A 15,586-nucleotide genomic window follows, 5' to 3' on the forward strand; every position below is an offset into this window, starting at 1 on the left:
GAAGAACTTCCTGACAGTAAGAGCTTTTCGGCAGTGGAATTTGCTGCCAAGGAGTGTGGTGGAGACTCCTTCTTGGGAGGTCTTTAAGCAGAGGCTTGACAACCATATGTCAGGAGTGCTCTGATGGTGTTTCCTGCTTGGCAGGGGGTTGGACTCGATGGCCCTTGTCGTCTCTTCCAACTCTATGATTCTATGATTCTACTTAAAAGCAGGAGTTGAAATAGATTAAAAAGCAATTTAAAACCCTGCCAGCAGCCCAGGGATCAGCATTGACAGCACCTTTGTTTCCAAAGGCTGGTCTGAACAGGAGGGTTTAGCCTGCCAGCAGAAGGATGACAAGGAGGGAGCCAGACGAGCCTCTCTCAGGAGGGAATCCCACAATTTGGGATCAGCAGAAAAGGCTCTCTCGCTCTCTCATGTCATTTCGCCAACCGTGCCTCTGATGCTGATGAGACCATGAGAGGGTGCTCACTTGAGAATCTTAGCACCCAGGCAGCTTTGTATAGAGAGATATGGTATTTCAGGTAGCCTACACCCAAGGTGTATAATGTTTTATGTACTATACTGTATAATTTTATTTGTTTTAGTGTTTTCATAATTATTATGACAATTTTATTATTTATACCCCGCCCATCTGGCTGGATTGCCCTGGCCACTCAGAGCAGCTTCCAACACATATAAAAAGACAATGAATCACCAAACATGAAAAACTTCCCCATACAAGGCTGCTTTCAGAGGTCTTCCAAGAGGAGGGTACTTCTTTATCTCCTTGACATCTGATGGGAGGGCGTTCCACAGGGAGGGCTCCTGAATCCCCACCACCACCCACACCTTCATTTATGGTACATCCCTGCACCATATTATGTCAAACATTTTTGATTATCTCCTTCCACCGGTCAAGAAGAAGAGAAGAAGAGTTTGGATTTGATATCCCGCTTTATCACTCCCCGAAGGAGTCTCAAAGCGGCTAACATTCTCCTTTCCCTTCCTCCCCCACAACAAACACTCTGTGAGGTGAGTGGGGTTGAGAGACTTCAGAGAAGTGTGACTGGCCCAAGGTCACCCAGCAGCTGCATGTGGAGGAGCGAGGAATCGAACCCGGTTCACCAGATTACGAGTCCACCGCTCTTAACCACTACACCACACTGGCTCTCAACAATAGAAAGTGTCCTTTCATACTGCATCGCGGTGGGGTACGCTGGTTTGACATCAACTGATAGGAAGTGCCTACAGAGGGTGGTGAATACAGCACAAAATATTATGGGCTGTCCCGTGAATCCGCTGGATGAAATAGCAGAAGAAATTTGCCTCAGGAGAGTGAGGAAAATCCTCAGGGATGATTCACACCCTGGCCGGCACTTTCTTGATCTCCTGCCCTCGGGCAGAAGATATAGAAGCATGATTAGTCGCGCCAACAGGGTAAAGAACAGCTTCTATCCATGGGCTGTTAGGCTGCTGAATGAAAAGATAACAACGGGGCAACTGACTTCCGGGTTTGGTGGGTGTGCGTCAGTAAACGAGGGGAATTAAGACTAAGAGAGCTGAGTGGGGGGTGCTTGTGTAATCTCACTGTATACAAGTTGTACAAGTGACAATAAAATGTTTCAATCCCATGATCTCCCCCCACTTTGAAAGACCTGAACTTGTGTCACATTCCCCTTTGGAAGACAATTCGCATCAACCCCAGCCGGCACGGTTTGAATCGTACGGAGGGCGCCGGGTTGGGGAAGGCTGCCCTGGGGCAACAGAGGCTGCTTACTGGGGATCCAGGCTGGTGAGCTGGGACAGCAGGAGGCTGCTGCTCTCCGTGATGGTCTGCTTCGTCGACGCTGCCGCCAGGTGGCCCTCGAAAGCGAGGATTTCTTGCTTCTCCCGCTGCGAGATCTGAAGTTCGCGGCTGATCATTTCCGTGCGGGTCTCTTCGTCCGTCAGAGTGCAAGGAGGGTAGGAGTAATTGCTGAGATGGGGGAATATAAGACCACAGGAGAAGATCAAAAATGTTCCCTGGAATCACATTCCAGAGGGCAGGCGCCACCACCCAAAAGGCCCTGGTGTTAAGAGGACAGAAAACCAACCGCAGGAGCACAGAGCAGCGTAAAGAGTGCCTCTTTCGAGGGTAAAAGCTGCTCACTCAGAGCTATCAGAAACTCTTGCCCTGCCTTCCCATTTTGAGTTTCCATCTGGGGTCAGAACAGGAGGACACCTCCTGTGCTAATCTTCAGCCTTCAGCTGGTTCCCCCACTCTTTTAATCTTAACGCAGCATCCACCTGCAGCCAGAAATTGTACAATTCGTTTGGCCCACTTGGGAATCTGCCCTATGTACAGACTAAGCTTCAGCTCCCCAAAATAGCCGGGATTAGCATACTTACTTTGTCATGGCCATTTCCATGAGCATCTTTAGCGTGGGGTACTCGTCCCAGGCAGCGAGACCTAAGACACAAGCGGGGGGGGGGGGGGGGGGGAGAGAGAGAGAGAGAGAGAGAGAATTGAGATGGCACCATGCAGAACAGCCAGAGGTTTGAACACAGCTCTCTGCAATACTCTTCCCAATGACACACCTCTCCCCAGTAGATCACGTGTTATTTTTGGCTGTCAGTTCCTTCCTTGAACTGATGCCTTCTAGAAGCTGTTGGAATACAATTCCCATCACTCTCAGCTAATACACACACACACACACACACATATATATATACACACACACAGACACACACACACATACACACAGTGGTAGCTCAGGTTAAGAACTTAATTCGTTCTGGAGGTCCGTGCTTAACTTGAAACTGCTCTTAACCTGAAGCATCACTTTAGCTAATGGGGCCTCCCGCCGCTGCTGCATGATTTCTGTTCTCACCCTGAAGCAAAGTTCTTACCCCGAGGTACTATTTCTGGGTTAGCGGAGTCTGTAACCTGAAGCGTCTGTAACTTGAAGCATCTGTAACCCGAGTATAACCACTGTATATAATTAAACGGCCATGGCTCCCCCAGCAAAGAATTATGGGAGTTGTAGTTTGTTAAGGATGCTGAGACTTCCCCCACTATCCCCTTCGCAGAGCTACAATTCCTTGAGCTTCCTAGGAAAAGGGAATGACTTTCTGCCATTCAGAGCATTGTAGTTTGGTAAGGGGATACAGGGTTGCTGGACCAGATGGGTCCTGGGCCCTATCCAGCAGGCTCTTCTTTTTGTCCTCATTACACTCACCAATGTTTTCGGGGTTGAATGCGGCAACAACGAGCAAAAGAGGCCAAGCTTTCCAGTAGAGAGTAGAGATGGCCAGATTTGGAGGCTGGTACCTTCAAAGCAAACAGAAACAATCATATTGCATTGCTGTAGTTTAATTTTCTTAAAAAATTGCTTCCATTGCCCAAAGATGCTCTAGACCAGCATTTCCCAACCTTGGGCCTCCAGCTGTTTTTGGACTACAACTCCCATAATCCTCAGCTAGCAAGACCAGTGGTCAGGGATGATGGGAATTGTAGTTCGAAAACAGCTGGAGGCCCAAGGTTGGGAAACACTGCCCTAGACATAGCCATTCACTATTATTGGCTCCCCACCCCTTCCTTATGTTTTCTGCTCACAATAAAATGAAGTTATTCTCTCTAGCCCAATAATAATAATAATAATTTATTATTTGTACCCCGCCCATCTGGCTGGGTTTCCCCAGCCACTCTGGGCGGCTTCCATAGAAACAAAAAATACAGTAAAATATCACAGATTAAAAACTTCCCTGAACAGGGCTGCCTTAAGATGTCTTCTAAATGTCAGGTAGTTATTTATCGCTTTGACATCTGCTGGGAGGGCGTTCCACAGGGCGGGCGCCACTACCGAGAAGGCCCTCAGCCTGGTTCCCTGTAGCTTTGCTTCTCGCAATGAGGGAACCGCCAGAAGGCCCTCGGCGCTGGACCTCAGCGTCCGGGCAGAACGATGGGGGTGGAGACGCTCCTTCAGGTATACTGGACCGAGGCCGTTTAGGGCTTTAAAGGTCAACACCAGCACTTTGAATTGTGCTCAGAAACGTACTGGGAGCCAATGTAGGACTTTCAAGACTGGTGTTATGTGGTCTCGGCGGCCGCCCCCAGTCACCAGTCTAGCTGCCGCATTCTGGATTAGTTGTAGTTTCCGAGTCACCTTCAAAGGTAGCCCCACGTAGAGCGCATTGCAGTAGTCCAAGCGGGAGATAACTAGAGCATGCACCACTCTGGCGAGACAGTCTGTGGGCAAGTAGGGTCTCAGCCTGCGTACCAGATGGAAATGGTAGACAGCCGCCCTGGACACAGAATTGACCTGCGCCTCCATGGACAGCTGTGAGTCCAAAATGACTCCCAGGCTGCGCACCTGGTCCTTCAGGGGCACAGTTACCCTATTAAGGACCAGGGAGTCCTCCACACCAGCCCGCCCCCTGTCCCCCAAAAACAATACTTCTGTCTTGTCAGGATTCAACTTCAATCCATTAGCCACCATCCAAGAGTTTCATGCATGCAAATGTTACCCAGGGGGCAGCTGGATGTTCTCTGGGTGGTGGTAAGTGCACAGGTTCAAGACGGCATCGATCAGTTGGATCCTCTCCACTCTCAAGACTTCAAGATCTAAAGGAAGCAGACGTGTGTCATGAGCTGTGTGTTGACGCAATTCAATTTCTTAAGACTGCAGACTCAAAGCTAGCGGAGTCCTAAAGGAAAACAGTGCAGATTTGACGAAAGGGATAAGGAAATTAGGTTATACAGGAGTAACAGAAAGCACAGGTAAGCTGGCCCGGGTCTGGTCCATTGCCCAGACAGGATGATGCCCAATGGAGCTTCGCAGAAAGAAAGCAGGGCAGAAAAATAAATGAGTAAAAATGGGAAAATAGAGACAAATACATTGGGGAGACACAGGGAAGTTTATAAGTGAAAAAGTCCTTCTGCCTCGATTGGAAATCTCACCTAGACTCCATTTACCCTCAAAGGTTGTGAGCAAACTCTGCTCTAATCTTATTTGTACAGTGGTACCTCTGGTTGTGAACAGGATCTGTTCCAGAGCCCAGAACGCAACCCGCATCTGCGCGACTCGCAATTCGCCGCTTCTGCGCATGCGTGTGACGTCATTTTGTGCGTCTGCACATGCCCAAGAGGTGAAACCCAGAAGTAACCCTTTCCGGCACTTCCAGGTCGCCACGGGATGCAACCTGAAAAGATTTAACCTGAAGCAAACATAACAAGAGGTATGACTGTACAGTGGCATAGCGTGGGGGGTGTAGGGGGGGGGGCAGCCGCACCGGGCGCAACATCCGGGGGAGGGGCGCGCTCGCAGCTCTCTGCCCCTACCTGGCTCACTCACTCTCTCTCACTGCAGTGCTGGCTGTGCGCATCCGATCCGAGCCGCCGGGTCGCCGCCCACTGTGGAGGGGAGGGTGCCAGGCGTGTGGTGCGGTGCGGAGAGAGAGCGAGGGACTATCTGGGGGAGGGACAGTGCAGCGGGGGGGGGGTGCAAATTACTTGCCTTGCCCCGGGTGCTGACAACCCACACTACGCCACTGTGACTGTATCTGCTGCCATGAGGGCCAGCCCCTTAGGTTTCACTTTACACACACACACACATACACACACACAAACGGGGAACTTGTGTTTTTTTAAGAGACAGGATTATTTGGCAGGTGTTCATCCTGATTTTTGACTGGAGTCCTCACGCCGTTTATAGTAGAAATGTGGAAACTGTGGCCTTGTTTATCATTTCCCATCGTCCTTGGCCAATGGCCGCGCTGGCTGGGTCCAGCAGCAGAGGAAGCCGCTCAGGCGCGTGGGGCGGCGTGCCCAGGGGTGGCGCGAGCCGCACCGCGGGGCTTCTGGAGTCTGCCTGCCTCCTCCCACTCAGCTGCCCTACAGCTGGGGGGCAGGCAGCAGGCAGACCATTTGGGCAGCGTGGAGCCTGCGGGTGCCAAACCACCGTGTCTTTCCCAGGAGAGATGCGTGGCTCGGGCACGCTGCAGGCCCCACAGTGAGTGCTGCCTGGCATTTGGTCACCCCCCCCCAGTGGTGAAACCCGGGGTGCCCCGCACCCACCGCACCCCCCTTCCTCCACCCCTGGCTGGCTCTGATGCGAACCGGAGTCCAACAACAGTGGACGCTTTTGCTGAGTTCCTACCTAGAACTAGACTAGAACTAGTCTGTGTGTGTGGTTTGGGAGCTGCACAGTCAGGGGAAAAACAATGCTGTCCAGAGTTATAAAGACTGCGGAGAGAACACTCTTCCCACCTTGGATCAAATCTACGCTTCCAGGTGCCATAAGAAAGCTGCAGCGATAGTGCAGGATAGCGCACACCCCGGAAATGATCTCTTTCAGCTTCTGCCTTCTGGAAGAAGGTGCAGGGTTATAAAGGCCAGGACTAGCCGCCTGAGAAACAGTTTCTATCCAAATGCGATTTTGGTTTTAAACACAGTGTAAGGAGTCTGTATGGAAGTATAAGGTAAAGGTAAAGGTACCCCTGCCCGTACGGGCCAGTCTTGACAGACTCTAGGGTTGTGCGCTCATCTCACTCAAGAGGCCAAGGGCCAGCGCTGTCCGCAGACACTTCTGGGTCATGTGGCCAGCGTGACAAGCTGCATCTGGCGAGCCAGTGCAGCACACGGAATGCCGTTTACCTTCTTGCTAGAAAGCGGTACCTATTTATCTACTTGCACTTAAGGGTGCTTTCGAACTGCTAGGTTGGCAGGCACTGGGACCGAGCGACGGGAGCGCACCCCGCCACGGGGATTCGAACCGCCGACCTTTCGATCGGCAAGTCCTAGGCGCTGAGGCTTTAAACCACAGCGCCACCCGCGTCCCTATGGAAGTATATTGTATTTAAAAATGGGGTATCAGAGTTTTTAGGGGGCTAACCAGGTTGGGATAACAGGCTTGTTGGGTTTTGAATGTCTTATGTAGATTTTCCAATTTTGTTGACAATGACAATAAAGATTATCGTATCGTAGATGACCCTCCGGGTCCCTTCCAACTCTACAATTCTATGATTCCAGCACCTGGAGATGCATAAGCAAAATAAAACCGGTGGGCGTGCGAAACTGAGGCTTCGCTTCCAGAATCCTACCGTCTGCCTGCACAGCTGCCGCCCGTTTCACCAGATGGTCTGCAAGCTCCATGGCATCGGCGGGGCCGAGGGGGAGATCCCGCGACAGGCCGATCACGAGGATGCGCATGAGTGTGTCTTCGAGGATTGGCACTTCGGAGCAGAGGCGGAGGTAGAAGCTGGGGAGAGAGAGGGAGGGAGAGAGAAAGAGCTACTGACTTCCAAATAGTCAGTCCATGTAGGGTGCAAAGTCAAACAAATCCGCAAACCTAGCTGTCAGGTGCTGTTGCGGTTGCTCGAGAGCAACCAGGCAGGACTCCGACCTGTCTTTTACAGGCTTTATTTGGGTGCAAACTATTTACAGTGAAGAGCGTCATAAGTTCATGTCTGGCTCAATCGCTAGCAGAATCCGGGAGTGGTCTGTTTTTGTACCTCCCCCCCAGCATAAAAGTCGCGTCACCCCCTGTAATGGTTCTAGGGGTTGCTTGTGCGTAAGTTGCCTTTACTCCTGGCTAGGTTGCCTGGTTGAACCCTTTTGTCAGGACAGCCTCAAGTTTCGTGGCTGCCTCAGTCGCTGGCAGAATCCGTCAGTGGGCGTTTCTTAAACCGCTTCCAGCATAGAAGCTGTTTGACACACAGTCTCCTCCCCCGTTGCCTGCGCGAAAGTTTTCTGCCCAAGGTGGGTGTGGGCAACGGAGTATTAGTACCCTCTCCGCTGGTCTCCAGCGAGGAGTCCTGGAGCCACCTCTCCGATTCCTCCATCTCCTCCCCTTTCCCACTGGTGTTACGCTGATTACCTTCCTCAGCGGATGGGCTATCCCTCCTCCTACTAGGACCTTCTCCACCATCGTCCGGGAGCCTCCTCTCCGCCTCCCGCTCCGATGGCAGTTCCCTGACACCCCCAGCCTTTTCTGCCCCTCCCTGCGCCTCAGACTACTGCGCATGATGGGCGATGGCAAAGGCGTGCTTCCCTCCTCTCCAACTGGCTCAGGGGCGGTGTTAAGGTTCTTACTAGCATCCTCTGGTCCTTGCACCCCCCCCCTCCACTGGAGGTGGGGCTTTCCTCCTCGCCGGAAGAGGAACTGCTTTGCAAGATTTTTGGAGGTTCCCTGTGACACAACTGCCCTTCTATCTCTCGCCTCTGGCCGATGGCAGTTCCCTGACACTAGCCAATAACCTTTCTGCATAAGAGTGACAACCTTTTTCCCTGGGCTTTTGTGGGTTTTTTAAATAAATAAAGCCAAGCCAAGCCCCCGACTTACTTGCGGTCGCTCTCGGGAGGCCAGTTGTCCCATTTGTAGTAGGTCTCTGGCTGCTCTGTGAACAGCACTTTGTGGAGGCTTAAAAAATAAGAAAAAGCGATGTGTCAGAATCAGTTGATCCAGGAAGAAAAGGGTCAAAAGCCCAAGAACAGGAGGAAATGTTCCAAGACTGCACAGGAGCAGCAAAGTTGCTCCAACGAGATTCCCTGCCCACCCATCAAGCTTTCAAGTGGAGGGGTGACAGGTTTCTGCCGTCCGTCAGGCAATGGCTTTTTCCACCTGCATTGCCCCACCCTCCAGCCCCAGGAGTCTTCAAAAGGAGGTTGTTACCAGAGGAAGAACTGTAGGGGTGAGAGACGTTGTCATCTTGTGGGGGTTGGTTTCCCCGGTGCTGCCCCACCTCCAGCCCGAGGAACCTTCAGAAAGGAGTTGCTGCCACGGGTATTACCGTGCTTTTCCGTGTATAAAACTATGCTTTTTCCCCTTTTAAAATCATGCTAAAAAGTGGGGGTCGTCTTATACACGGGTAGTGCATAGGGTGGACGTATGACTGGTTGCTGCCGAGGCTGTCAGCGGCTATTGGGCGTGTTATTGGTTGCTGTGTCAATGGGTGGCGTTGATTGGCTGACGCTCTGGCAATTGGGCGGGTGATTGGCAGCTTCTGTCGGTGATGGGACAGACGGGAGGTGGATTTAGAGACAAGTGGGGGGGAGTGATTTTTGGCATTCCTCCGCAAAAAAAGCTCAATTCAGGTCAATTCTCCACAAAAAAATAGCTCAACTCAACAACTCCGTGCCATTTCCTCCCATTTTCTTATATTTGAGTCCCCCCAAATAGGGGGCATCTTATACATGGGGGCGTCTTATACACGGAAAAGTACGGTATATGCCTGGGCATTTTAATGAGCTGAACAGATTGAAAGATTATCAGTCATGGGGATGTGGGGAGCGTGTGTATGAATTGAACAGTGCTTAGTTTAATTTTGGCTGCTGTTGTGCCAACGGTAATATTGCTTTCTAGATTACAAATACTGTAGTCCTAAAACATGACTATAATTGCGATACTTAGTTTATTTTGTAGTAGTTGTTTTGTTAATAGCGCCTCATAATTGAAATTGTTTCGCTGATGATTTGTAATTGTTTTACTGGCGACTTGCTAATTATTCCACGAGAGTTATGCTGTATTTGTAATGCTGTCATGTCATTATTTACTGCATGAAGCAGGGATCTCATCGTTTGAATGAAAATCAGCATAGAAATATACCGTATTTTTCGCACCATTGGACGCACTTTTTCCCTCCTAAAAAGCAAGGGAAAATGTGTGTGCGTCCTATGGAGCGAATGCAAGGGGGAGGCAGGCGGGAAAAGCCCCCAAGAGCCGCACACAAGCTTCGTGCGCTCTTGCGGGCTTTTCTCCAGGAGGGAGAAGGGACTGACTGGCCGCATCGGTCCGTTCTCCCTCCTCGGGGAAAAGCCCCAAAGAGCGGCGCCCTCTTTAAAGGCTGCGCGGCTCCTGCGGGCGTTTCTACGAGGTGGGGGAATCCCCGCACCTCCCAGAAAAGCTAGGAGAAGCCGCGCAGCCCCTTTAAAGAGCGCACGGCTTCTGCGGGAGCTTGGGGAAGCTGCAGCAGCTTCCCTCCTCCCGCGCTCCCTTTGAAGCGGCAATGTAGGAGGGGAGCAGCTTACACTTGTGTAAGCAGCTCCTCTCCCACTTTCCTGCTTCAAAGCAACTAAGGAGGAGGGAAGGAAGGGGACCGTGGATCCTCCGCTGCTCGAGGCTGCAGCAGATTCCCTTCTCCGTGATTGCTTTGAAGCGACAATGTGGGAGGGGAGCAGCTTACACTCGTGTAAGCAGCTCCTTTCCCACTTTCCTGCTTCAAAGCAACTGCGGAGGAGAGAAGGAAGGGGACCATGGCTCCTCCGCTGCTCAGGAAAGTGGGAGGGGAGCAGCTTACACTCGTGTAAGCAGCTCCTCTCCCACTTTCCTCCTTCAAAGCAACTACGGAGGAGAGAAGGAAGGGGACCATGGATCCTCCGCTGCTCAGGAAAGTGGGAGGGGAGCAGCTTACACTCGTGTAAGCAGCTCCTTTCCCACTTTCCTGCTTCAAAGCAACTGCGGAGGAGAGAAGGAAGGGGACCATGGCTCCTCCGCTGCTCAGGAAAGTGGGAGGGGAGCAGCTTACACTCGTGTAAGCAGCTCCTCTCCCACTTTCCTCCTTCAAAGCAACTAAGGAGGAGGGAAGGAAGGGGACCATGGATCCTCCGCTGCTCGAGGCTGCAGCAGATTCCCTTCTCCGTGATTGCTTTGAAGCGGCAATGTGGGAGGGGAGCAGCTTACACTCGTGTAAGCAGCTCCTCTCCCACTTTCCTCCTTCAAAGCACCAAGGAGGAGGAGGAGGGAACGAAGGGGACCATGGATCTCCGCTGCTCAGGAAAGTGGGAGGGGAGCAGCTTACACTCGTGTAAGCAGCTCCTCTCCCACTTTCCTCCTTCAAAGCAACTACGGAGGAGGGAAGGAAGGGGACCATGCATCCTCTGCTGGCGAATGCAGCAGATTCCCTTCTCCCGGGGTCCCTTTGAAGCAGAAAAGTGGGAGGGGAGCAGCTTACACTTGTGTAAGCAGCTCCTCTCCCACTTTCCTGCTTCAAAGTGGAGGGAATCCACTGCAGTTGCGAGCAGAGGATCCATGGCTCTGCTTCCTTCCCTCAAAGCAGGGTGCAGGGGTGAAGGGGGGAAAGAGGGCAGGAAATAGAGGCCGGGCAGGAAGACACAACCACACTTTGACCACTGAAAAGTCCACCCCAGCCTCCCCAGATTTCCACTGAGATGGCCAGGCTAATCTCGATGGCCATAAGTCAGGCTCAGCATTATTAACTGGACTTAGATAAGCCGTGGTTCCCCTTCCTACCCTCCTCTGAGGCTCAATTTAAAGCAGCAAAGTGGACAGGAGCCGCCCGCTTTGCTGCTTTAAATAGTTTAGTGCAACATTTGATTCAGAATATTTTTTTTCCGTATTTTCCTCCTCTAAAAACTAGGTGCGCCCTATGGTCAGGTGCGCCCTATGGTGCGAAAAATACGGTAATCCACCAATCAATGTCCAGCAGCTTCCCTGTCCCTGTGTTAAGCAGTTGGTCCCTTACCTTTCTCGCCCTGATCTGGCCACAGTGATCCATGTGACGGTCACCTCCAGGCTTGATTATTGTAACTTGCTCTATGCGGGACTGTCCTTGAAGCTGACCCAGAAACTCCAGTGGGTGCAGAATGCTGCGGCAAGGCTCCTTACGGGGTCCTTGCTGCGGGATCACATTCATCCAGCGCTTTACCAACTGCACTGGCTCCCAGTGGAGTACAGGGTCAGGTTTAAGGTGCTGGTTTTGACCTTTAAAGCCCTATGCGGCCTAGGACCCACGTACCTACAGGACCGCCTCTCCTGGTTGGCCCCGCAGAGGACCTTAAGGTCTACAAATGACAACACTTTGGAGGTCCCAAGTCGCAAGATGGTTAGATTGGTTTCAACTAGGGCCAGGGCCTTTTCAGTACTGGCCCCAACTTGGTGGAACGCTCTGTCACAAGAGACCAGGGCCCTGCGGGACTTGACATCTTTCCACAGGGCCTGCAAGAGAGAGCTGTTCCGCCTGGCCGTTGGTTTGGACTCAGTCTGACCCTCATGTTTCCCTTCCCCAGTGGTTTTGATCTATGGGATACTTTTAAAATGAGGCTGCATTTTAAATTGCATTTTAACCTGTATTTTAAATTTGTTCCCCCCTCCCCCATTTTGTTTTTACTGTAATTTTACTGGTGTTAGCCACCCTGACCCGGCTCTGGCCGGGGAGGGCAGGGTATAAATAAAATTTATTATTATTATTACTACTACTACTATGTGCTGAATCTGTCCTGAAACTTCCCACAAGATCTCTTGGGCAGGGAAGGAGCAATCTCCTACCTTGTCAGAAGATCCATGCATGTCCCGTCCCCCCCCATTTCATCTTATTCTGATTCCCCACCCTCTGCCTTCTGGCTCCGAGATCGAATCCTGGTCTGAATGAGGGTGGTCAGAGGGAACCCAGGACATTCCCCCAAGAGGCCGGGTGCACCATCAACTCCAGCTCAGCTTCTTACCAGTGAACGTATTCTTTGGGAGCCAGTTTGGTGATGGAGGGAACCACCGTGTGCAGCCACCAAACCGCGTCCCTCTGGATGGCTGCGATCTGGTTCTGGAAGGCACGCAGGACCTCCAAGTCTGGGGAGAAGGAGAGAGGCAGAGGAGGTCAGAAGGAACGTCATCAAGTCCCAGGACGGCAGAGCCAGGAAGCCCTCTTGCACACAGCCATGGTGGGGAAGGGGAAAGGGCAAAGGGCCAAAGTCAGCATCTTCCCCATCTTACTTAAAACAGGTGGGTCAAGGTTCCGGGCCAGGGGTGGGCAATCTGCAGCCCAAGGGGCCTCAGTTCATGCCCCTCTTGGCCTGATTTCAAAAGCCTTCCAGAAGTGATCAGACCTCTTGGCAAGAGAGGTCAAGTCCTTCTCTGGGCTGGGATGAAGCAGGAAAGCGAGAGGGAGATGCAAGGGTGTGGAGGGATGGCTAGAGGGAGAAGAAGGGTGCAAGAAAGAGAGAGATAAAAAGGAAACAGGGTAGTAGGAAAAGAGAAAGGGTGGCCCCACTCTTTTCGGTGTGATCCTGCCCACCTCTGGTTGCAGTCCTGCCCCCCCCCCCCAAACAAAATGCGGCTCCAAACAGGTTACCATGGGGGAAATTGTGGCTCTCAACACATAAGCTCTGTTCTTAAGTCCGGGCAGACTGATCTGAAGGGTGGGTGGCGGCAATAAGAAAATTCATTTTACTTATATTTATTAATTGGAATTTATATACCACCCTATACTCGGATGTCTCAGGGTGGTTCACAGAACAAAATCAAAATGTAAAACCACAATACATATAATCAAAATGAAAACAACAAGCCAATAACACCCCCCTCAAAAAAGAACCACATTAAAAAAATTAACTGGAGTTCAATTTTTTGCCTGCAAGAGTTATCTTGTTAACAATGTTCAGATGCAGATTAAGAAAAAGAGATAGTAAGAATCACATGATCCTGGGGAAACAAAAGGGATCCTTTGCTGAAGGACTGGCGCTGGAAAAACGGCCCCCGACTCTTGCAAACGAAACCACTGCTGCTGTCTGTGCAGTTTGGGCATGCAAATGCTTCATTTTTAATTGATAAAAGAGGGTAACGTTCTCGAAACAGGCAACAAAGCTCAGATTTATTATGACAGACATGTGATGGAATTCATAATTTTATTTATTTACGTGCTTTATTTTCACATCGGTTCTGGGCAGCATCTCCAGAGCAGGCCCACAGATCCTGCATGTCTACCCAGCTCCCTCTTCCTCGCCCTGTTTTTAGAGACTAAGCCAGGTGATGCAACCCACTTACTCTTCTTCTCGCCTTTGTCCCACGCGAGGCCGGCTTCCTTCACCTGGGCAGTGATGCTGAGCATCATGGAGACGGCCAGCAGGTCTGTGATGTGGATGACAAAGCGGTCCTGCCAGGGATAAGAGGGGAGGATGGTGATTATGTGGGGTGGGGGGTTGCCGGGCGGCAGGACAGGCCCCCCAGGCAAACGACACATGTGCCAGCCCGGTTCTCCCTTCTGCGTGGCGCTTGGGAAATCCATCAGTCTTCTTCCCCAACGTGCTTCCATGACTCACGTCTTGGGACGTGAGCACACACTGCCTTAGCAGAGTCAACAACAGCAGAGCTAGACTGGAGGTGTGAGTACTAAGCTACTTCTATTATACACAAATCTGGACAAAGGAAAACATGGTTCCTCTCTCTCTTCTTCCCCGAGAGAGGGGGATTCAAAAATACAACAACAGAACGGAACAGTGTACATAATAATAATAATAATAATAACAATAATAACAATAACAACAATAATAACAATAATAACAATAAATTTTTATGTATATCCCGCCCTCCCCAGCCGAAGCCGGGCTCAGGCCGGCTAACAACAATAAAATAATACAATATTCTAAAATCATTTCATTAAAAATTACTTCAAATCAAATTGATAGCAACCATTGGGCTAGAGTTCTGTGAAGATTGCCATAGGAGGGAGTAAGGCTGTGCCCTGGCCAAAGGCTTGGCGGAACAGCTCTGTCAGGGGTCGGCAAAGTTTTTGTGGTATGGGCCGGTTCACGGTCCCACAGACGCCGCGGTGGGCCAGAGTGTGTGTACACGCACGCATGCGCAAATGCTATTTCCGGTGCTCCTTCCAGTGCGGAGGAGGCATGCGCAGCTTCCCATTGGCTTCATCCCGCTGCCCTGCGTAGGCTTCACGGGCTACCCCAGAAGCCAGAACAGCCAAAGGGAGTGCTGCGCAGCACTCCCTCTAGCTGTTCTAGCTTCTGCCTTAGTGGCACGAAGCCTCCGTAGAGCAGTGGGGAGCCTTCATCCTGCTGCCCTGTGGAGGCTTCATGCGGCTATCCCTGGCTTTTGTGGGAGGTGCATTTTATGGTCCGGTGCGTCTAATAGAGCAAAAAATACGGTGAACATCGCACACAGGAAATTTATAGGACATAGAACTTCTGTTACAGAAATAAGATTCGTTAAATCTGATAATACGAATGGAAGTCAAAAGCTCTGTAGCTGTGCATAAGGGATTAAGAACAAGACTGAATGTAGTTGGATTAATTAAGATTTCGGAAGCAGGATGGGGAAAAAAGCACATTCCACCTTGAAATCCAGCACACGGGAAATTGCACAAAATGTATAATTGGCTTTATAATTGGTATATATTGGCATATGAATTAGAGATTGACAAAATGTGGTTTTTATCGGATTTTAGTAATTGGGACGCGGGTGGCGCTGTGGGTTAAAGCCTCAGCACCTAGGGCTTGCCGATCGCAAGGTTGGCGGTTCGAATCCCCGCGGCGGGGTGCGCTCCCGTCATTCGGTCCCAGCACCTGCCAACCTAGCAGTTCGAAAGCACTCTTGGGTGCAAGTAGATAAATAGGGAGCGCTTACTAGCGGGAAGGTAAACGGTGTTTCTGTGTGCAGCTCTGGCTCGCCAGATGCAGCGATGTCACGCTGGCCACGTGACCCGGAAGTGTCTCCGGACAGCGCTGGCTCCTGGCCTCTAGAGTGAGATGGGCGCACAACCCTAGAGTCTGTCAAGACTGGCCCATATGGGCAGGGGTACCTTTACCTTTAGTAATTGAAAATTACAAAAACAAACAAAAACACGGAAGGAACACACCATACAAGGCGCCTTTCGCAGAAGC

General features: G+C 51.2%; 1 protein-coding gene across 2 annotated transcripts in view; it reads right to left on the reverse strand.

Moving 5' to 3' along the window:
* The window catches only part of INTS1 (integrator complex subunit 1), an 89,881-nt gene that overhangs the window by 59,288 nt on the left and 15,007 nt on the right, over positions 1 to 15,586 (reverse strand). For both annotated transcript variants that reach the window (XR_014504883.1, XM_083413298.1), the window contains exons 11-18: positions 13,737 to 13,845; positions 12,422 to 12,542; positions 8,304 to 8,381; positions 7,063 to 7,220; positions 4,489 to 4,585; positions 3,201 to 3,292; positions 2,371 to 2,431; positions 1,760 to 1,957 (exon numbers count right to left, since the gene is read on the reverse strand). Coding sequence is in view for 1 of the 2 variants with exons in the window: in XM_083413298.1 (XP_083269424.1) it covers positions 1,760 to 1,957; positions 2,371 to 2,431; positions 3,201 to 3,292; positions 4,489 to 4,585; positions 7,063 to 7,220; positions 8,304 to 8,381; positions 12,422 to 12,542; positions 13,737 to 13,845 (914 nt within the window). In the remaining variant the exon portion in view is untranslated. The remainder of the gene's footprint in view (positions 1 to 1,759; positions 1,958 to 2,370; positions 2,432 to 3,200; positions 3,293 to 4,488; positions 4,586 to 7,062; positions 7,221 to 8,303; positions 8,382 to 12,421; positions 12,543 to 13,736; positions 13,846 to 15,586) is intronic.

The sequence above is a fragment of the Podarcis tiliguerta genome (genome assembly GCF_965153285.1).
Source record: "Podarcis tiliguerta genome assembly, chromosome: 14".
NCBI lineage: Eukaryota > Metazoa > Chordata > Lepidosauria > Squamata > Lacertidae > Podarcis > Podarcis tiliguerta.